The sequence below is a fragment of the Fragaria vesca genome, unplaced genomic scaffold (genome assembly GCF_000184155.1).
Source record: "Fragaria vesca subsp. vesca unplaced genomic scaffold, FraVesHawaii_1.0 scf0512932, whole genome shotgun sequence".
In the NCBI taxonomy this organism is placed as follows: Eukaryota; Viridiplantae; Streptophyta; class Magnoliopsida; order Rosales; family Rosaceae; genus Fragaria; species Fragaria vesca.
In genome coordinates, this window is record NW_004443388.1 from 52972 (window position 1) to 60270 (window position 7299).

Genomic DNA, 7299 nt, shown 5'->3' on the forward strand with positions numbered 1-7299 from the left:
TAAACCTTTCTTTGCTCTATCTTTATATATGCGTCCTCCTCTCAAAAACGATTGGGCTTTATCAACCGAACGAGAATAGGCCCAATACGCCTGTTTTAAAAATAACTAACCCGGCCCACATTGCGGTTGCCTAATTCCATTCTTCAATATAAGGCAAAGCCTCCGATGATGGAGAACAGCGATAGAACGATGACAGAAACGAGCAATTCCGGCGTCCTCGTGAACCGCAGCTCTTTCCGTCCGATCTCCAATGCATACCAAGGTAGGTACCTTCATCCCTCTCCGGTTCTCGTTCCTCTTGCCCTATCAATGCTGACCTATTTTATCATCGTTTTCGGGGCAGAAAAGTTGAGAGAAGCTTGGCCGATCGTCAAATCGTTGTTGGAAGAACTCGGGCACTCTTGCTCGATGGATAGGGTATGTGAAAATTTGGATAACTAGTTATGGAATTGAAATTGAGATTGAAGTTGAATTCAATGGTGCTCTCAGGTGGATTCCACAGTCATAATGGAGTCACCAGGCTCTACAGACCCACATAACATCCGCAAGGCAAAATTTCTTTTCGAGCTTTTATGCAAGACTCCTGTTCCGGCACCTCTGGTAAATTTCGTTATGAATCGAAATTTTAGTTGTGATGCTCTTTCAATTTCTGCTTCTTCAATGCAACTGCTTCTGTTTTCATATATATAGTTATGTAAATGGGGCCTGAACAGGCAATAGAGATGGCACTCCACGGCAGGCAACATGATGTCATCAACCTTGGCACTCAAAATGGTGGAATGTGCAAAAAGTATGGGATCAACAAGGTGTGCATTCCTAAATTTACATCATTGTATCTCTTAAATTTTTGTCCAAAAAAAAACATGAATAATACTATAATAGTATGCATCCTTGTCATGTGCCGATGTGCGTGCCTTTGATTTAGCTTCATCTTTAACGCAAAGGGTTGCTGGGAATAGGGAAAGTTGTATTAGTTAATCCGGAAATCACACTAAGATATGAACCATAGTTTAGGTGTTCTGCAGCCATTCTGCAAATCTGCTTGGGTGTCTCTTGGTTTGATATGATGCTAGAGGTTGATGCAAAAATTTTGCAGCTTTTTCTGATCTTCTAATATTTTGTCCAGGAGGAATTCGATAAATTCTGGAGAGGTCTCAAAAGCTGTTTAAAGGTGTGTAACATGATCTAAATGATGTCCTAGTGATTACTTCTTTCTCATTGAGGTTCCTTTAATCCTTTGCAATATAATTGTGGTGCAGGAACTTGAAGATCTGACCCACTGTACTCTTTTTCTGAATGTAAGTGTCACTATTTGTGGTTTTGATGGCGGACTTTATCTTTGAATGTCTTCCCACCACCAGGTGAAGCGAGAATGAATCTAATGGTTCATTTTATTAAACAGAAGGGCACTCTTATTGCTGTGGGTCCTTCTCCACGAGTACGCTGGGTCAGGAATGTTTGGAAATTCTCCATTACTGGAAAGTTAAGTCCTGCCCATGTTATCAGGGTTTTAAACTTGAAGCTGAAACGAACAACCATGATGGGCAATAGCGATAGAATGAGGATAGAGAGGAGTGATTTCGGCGTCCTTGAGCAGCCAAAATCTGATCATTTGGTTAGCGACCCTTTCCTGATGAGGGAGAAAAGCAATTTCAGCGTCCTTGAGCAACCAGAATCCAATCACGAAGTTAACGATCCTCTTCCGGCGGAGAACAGCAAGTGTTTCCATGCTATCTCTGCCGAAAACAGAGGTACCTTTATCTATCTGGTTCTTGTTTTTTTTTTTTTTCTTCTTCTGTGTGGATCCTCACTCATAATTACCTACTTTTTCATCGTATGGAGCAGCCAAGTTGAATGAAGCTTGGCTGATGGTCGAATCGTCCTTAGAAGAACTCGGGTATTTATGCGCAAAGAGTACGGTATGTTCAACGATATGTATTTGAATTACTATGTAACTTCTAAGTTATGAAATTGAAATTGATGCACCTATGAAAATGAAATTAATAGTGTTTTGAATGGTACTCAGGTTAATTCGACAGTCTTAGTAGTATCACCCTGCCCTACAGACCCAGATATCTTGTGCAAGGCAAAGTTTCTTTTCAAGCTTTTGTGCAAGACTCCTGTTCCGGCACCTCTGGTAAACATGGCAGCCCCATTGTTATTTCATTTTGAATTGAATGATTTGAGATATGGAGTTAAATTTGTGTCGTCATGGTCTTTCAATTTCTGCTTCTTCCAAATGATATCTTCTTCATTTTTATCTTGAGTTCAGATGTATCATGTGTGTTGCCTGGCTCTTTTTCAAGACAACTGGTTCTTTTCTTGTATATACTTTTGTTTATTTAGTTGTTTATGTGGGTGCCGAACATATGATTCCAGGCAATAGATTTGGCACTGCATGGCAGGCAACATGATCTCATTAAGCTTGGCAAAGAATATCGGATAACCAAGGTGTGTACCTAAACTTACTTAATTGTATCTCTTAGATTTTGTCAAAAAAAAGAAGAGAGAGGATAAAAATCAAAATTGCACTTTCTTTATGCCTTTGGGAGCATTCTATGCCATTGTTATGAGTGAGCTTTTGATTTAAGCTTCTTCTATCACCCTATTCGTCGCTGGGATTAGGGAAACTGGAATTGGTTAATCTGCAGAATCATACTAGGAATTTGAACCATATGGTCGGTGCTCTGCAGCCATTCTGCAACCCTGCTAGGGTCTCTTGAATTGATATGCTAGACGTTGATATGTATATGTTTCAGCCTTTTCTGATCTTCTAATATTTTGTGCAGGAGAAATTTCACAAACTGCGGAGATGTCTCAAACGCTCTTTAAAGGTGTGTTATATGATCTAAATTATGTCCTACTGACTTCTTTCTCATTGATGTTTTTTCTAATCCTACTGACTTCTTTCTCATTGATGTTTTTTCTAATCCTTTGCAATATAATTGTGGTGCAGGAACTTGAAGATCTGACCCACTGTACTCTTTTTCTGAACGTAAGTGTCACTATTTGTGGTTTTGATAGTGTTTTTTTATTTTTTTTTATTTTTTATAAATGTTTTCCCACCTCCAGGTGTAGCAAGACTGAATCTAATGGTTTCGTTTAATAAACAGAAGAAAACTCTTATTGCCGTGGGTCCATCTCCAAGATTACACTGGGTCAGGAAGGTTTGGAGATTCTCCATTACCGGAAAGTTAAGTCCTGCACATGTTATCAGGATTTTCAACCGGCAGCTGAATCGAACAACAACAACAATGATGGGGAACAGCAATAGTATGATGATGGAGAAGAGTGATTTCTGCATCCTTGAGCAGCCAAAATTCAATTCCAAAGTTACCAACCCTTTTCCGATGGAGAACAGCAATACTAATATGATTGAGAAGAGTGATTTCTGTGTCCTTGAGGAGCCAAAAGTTGATCATGTGGTTAGTGACCCTGTCCCAATGATGGAGAATAGCGATTTCAGCATCCTTGAGCAACCAAAATCCAATCACGAGGTTAGTGACCCTCTTCCGATGGAGAACAACATGTGTTTCCTTCTCTCCTCTAAAAACCGAGGTACCATCATCTATCTGGTTCTTGTTTTTCTTTCTTCTGTTTCATCATAACCTACTTTTTCATCGTATGGAACAGCCAAGTTGAAAGAAGCTTGGCCGATGGTCGAATCGTCCTTAGAACAACTCGGGTATTTATGCGCAATGAGTATGGTATGTCAACGCATGTATTTGAAATACTATCTATTTTCTAAATTATGAAATTTATATTGGTGTATTTTAAATTGTACCAGGTTGATTCCACAATCTCACTGGTATTACCCTCGTCTACAGACCCAGATATCACGCGCAAGGCTGATTATCTTTTCAAACTTTTGTTAAAGACTCCTGTTCCAGCACCTCTGGTACACATGTGTACCCCTTGTTATTTTGTTATGAATTGAATGATTTATGCTATCAAGCTCTTTTTTTGTTGTTGTGATGGTCTTTCAATTTTTGCTTCTCCTGAATGTTATCCTTTATTTCCTTTACATCATCTTGAATTCAGATGTATTATGTGTGTGCTGCGGCACATTTTTGCATTCCATCTGGTTTGTTTATCTTATATATTTTGTTTATTTATATGGGTGCTGATATTGAACTGATTCCAGGCAATAGAGTTGGCCCTCCATGGCAGGCAACATGATTGCATCAAGCTTGGTCCAAAGCGTGGGTTACGCAAAAAATATGGGATGGACATGGTGTGTATTCCTAAATTGACTTCCTTGTATCTCTTCACTTTTGTCCAAAAAATAAGGAGAAACAAAGAAACATAAGCTAAATATCCCTTATCCCTTTAGAGTTTCCAGTGTAATGATGACTTAAGCTTCATCTCCAACGCAAAAACATGAATTAGTTGATCTGGGTAATCATACTAGGAATATGAACCATAGTTTAGGTGTTCTGCAGCATTTTTGCGACCCAGCTACTAGATGACAGCTAGGGTATTGGACTTGATATCTCTTGAGTACGATTTTCTGAATTAAATCATAAGTAAACTAGGTTTTACATGAAGAAGATTTGGCTTAGAATGGTCTATTGATACAGGTATAGGAGAAGAGCCCGACCCAGTATTCTTGGGGGGAAAAAAAAGAACAGAGAGATATCAGAACCATTTGATATGCTAGAGGCTGATGAGAAATGTTTCAGCCTATTCTGATCTTCTAATATTCTGTGCAGGAGAAATTTGATAAACTGCGAAGAGGTCTCAAACGCTCTTTAAAGGTGTGTAACATGATCTAAATGATGTCCTACTGATTGCTTCTTTCTCATAGATGTTTCTTTAATCCTTTGCAATATAATTGTGGCGCAGGAACTTGAAGATCTGACCCACTGTACTCTTTTTCTAAACGTAAGTGTTAACTATTTGCGGGTTTGACGATACACTTTATCTTTGAAAGTCTTCCTTCCTCCGGGTGAAGCGAGAATGAATCTAATAATTTCTTTTTATAAACAGAAAAATACTCTTACCGCTGTGGGTCCCTCTTCAAGATTAGGCTGGGTCAGGAGGGTTTTGAAAGCCTGTATAAGACGAAAGTTGAGTCCCCATCATGTTATCAGTGCGTTCATATGTAAGTTTGATCAAAAAATTGCAAATGCTCGGGATCTTGATGTCTCTAATGTTGAGAATATTGGCCATCTGGTGAACGAAGATGGTGCAGCTGAAGTGACATTGTCCTTTCTTGAAGTAGAAGGTACATTTGTCTCTGTTCTTGTTGGTTGTTCAGTGACTTAGGGGAAATGTAGAATGTCCTTCTATGCTTGAATATAAGCCTTTGGTTTGAAAAACAAAAACAATTATGATAGCTAAGTTCATAAGGGCATCTCACTTGCATTTATTCGATTATCCGGATTTAAGCATGGTTTGTTGTGCTGTTTGTAGCAACAAGGATGGAAGGAATTTTGTCAATGGTGGAGTCATCTTTAGAGAAGTATGGCATTTCTTGCACACTGAATCTGGTACGGTAGTTATGAGAGGTGTCTGTGTCATATGTTGAGTTTGTATTTTGATTTATTTACCTTTTTAAATGCATATAGTTTGATCAATGACATTATTTCAAATTACAAAGATGCCCAGTTTAATGAAAATATGCAATTTGTTATATATACAGATTAACTGTACCGTGACTCTCTCAACAACTGAAGCAACCAAAGAGTACCCGGATGCTTTTGAGAAGGCTAGGCATCTTTTGCAACTTTTGACAACATCCAATGTCCCACCATCTCTGGTACAAATTGCAGATTCTTCCTGTGTTATTTTATTTGACAAGTAATGTGCTAGTCTTCTAATGAATGTAATTCTTAACCCTTACGAGGCCAACTGTTAACATGTCCAAGATTTATAGCTGTTGCAGAATGAATAGTAATATGTGCTTATACCTATGGTTCATTGTGAAAAGCTCTTAAATTTGTCTAAGTAATTTTATTTGATATCTTGTATTCATGGAACTGATATTGGCTCTTCTACTTCTTGTTTATTTGATTTTTAGGCTTTCGATTTAGCACTGAATGGCAAGCAGCATGAATTCATCAAGATGGGGTTTCAAGAGGGTGGGCTTTGCTCAATGTATGGAATTAAGAAGGTTGGCTTTCTGAAAATAAATCTTAATCATTTATTGCAAGGAGAATCAGATGAGGAATGTGATCCTTTATTTGGGTGTTGTGTTCATGCAGGAACAATATCTTAAACGGCTGAAATGGCTCACTCGCTCTCTTAAGGTGTGTAATAGTGATCTACATTTAAGAACAGAAGACAATTGTTCTAATTAATTTCTCTAATATTTCTTATTACATGATTTGCAATGCAGGTGATTAGAAAATTGACGGCCTGTGGTAATATATACTTTTCAGCTTTAGTAAGTACCGTTTGTGTTCCTTCAGTGATTTTTATGGGTCATATTTTGTTTTTATTGGTGGTGTTTGTGCCTTCCTTAAACTTTGCTTGCCTGCAAATGAACAGGGAGACACTATTACCTGTGTGGGTCCGTCTCTTGCGGGATTAAGGACGTTCAGGAAGGTTGTGTTGGCCTGCATTGTTGAAGATCTGGATCCTGCATATCTTATAAGGAAAGAGTCAAAAAGGAAGCTGAAGGAGAGTATTAATTGTTTGCTTGCCTGAACAAATGTGGGTGTTCTAGTTCTATTCTAGTAGTGTTATATATTATCACTCCTTAGTCTTTGTAAATGACTTGCTCACAGTTTTCATCACGTTAGATGTTTGTAACTAAAGCTACCGTCACTTTTGATCATTGACGAGTCGACCCTCAACCCTGACAGGACAGGTTTACTTAGAGACTTCATATTGCCTAACTTTGTGGTTTTTGTTCATTTATGCCGTGATGTCTGTTTCAAGGATGCTTCTCCAGGCATAGGATGGAGGGGAACATGATTCCGCCTCCCAGAAGTTACCTCTTGGAAAATTTATAGCTTTCAACAAACGTCTCCAGATTTTGAACAAGTCTAAAACCTTGTTTTACAAGCAATTTTTTTTTTTTTTTGAATAATGAAAATTTCATTTCGTCGATCACAAGCTAAAACGGCATGGATATATACTTTCCCTTGTTTACACAGGACAAGTTAGAGGATGTGGTATGTTAGCACCACTCCATTTAAAATTGAACCTCACCAAGGGGCACCAAGGTGCTTAAACGTAATTAGACAAGGTAAAAACCTATAGGGTAATAACATAAGCTACTACAATTACAAGCCAAAAGAGGCTATATAAAGAGGCCCAAGACAGCCCCATTTAGTAGGTCCAAAAACGAAC

The 7299-nt window shown here is 38.3% G+C and overlaps 2 protein-coding genes across 2 annotated transcripts; both read left to right on the top strand.

Annotated features, from left to right (window-relative positions):
• Positions 1-189: 189 nt before the first annotated feature.
• LOC101301633 lies at positions 190-3475 on the top strand. Its single transcript, XM_004309407.1, has 13 exons — positions 190-417; positions 490-600; positions 714-806; positions 1127-1171; positions 1260-1298; positions 1403-1751; positions 1846-1919; positions 2027-2137; positions 2380-2451; positions 2790-2834; positions 2957-2995; positions 3114-3425; positions 3467-3475. Exons 1-13 carry the CDS (start codon positions 190-192, stop codon positions 3473-3475), a joined length of 1527 nt encoding a protein of 508 aa, XP_004309455.1.
• On the top strand, positions 3448-6716 carry LOC101300778. The gene is made up of 13 exons (XM_004309404.1): positions 3448-3558; positions 3634-3707; positions 3788-3898; positions 4145-4234; positions 4713-4757; positions 4846-4884; positions 4990-5227; positions 5416-5492; positions 5645-5761; positions 6023-6115; positions 6207-6251; positions 6341-6388; positions 6493-6716. The coding sequence occupies exons 1-13, from the start codon at positions 3516-3518 to the stop codon at positions 6649-6651; spliced, it is 1179 nt and encodes a 392-aa protein (XP_004309452.1). The 5' UTR covers positions 3448-3515; the 3' UTR covers positions 6652-6716.
• Positions 6717-7299: the final 583 nt, after the last annotated feature.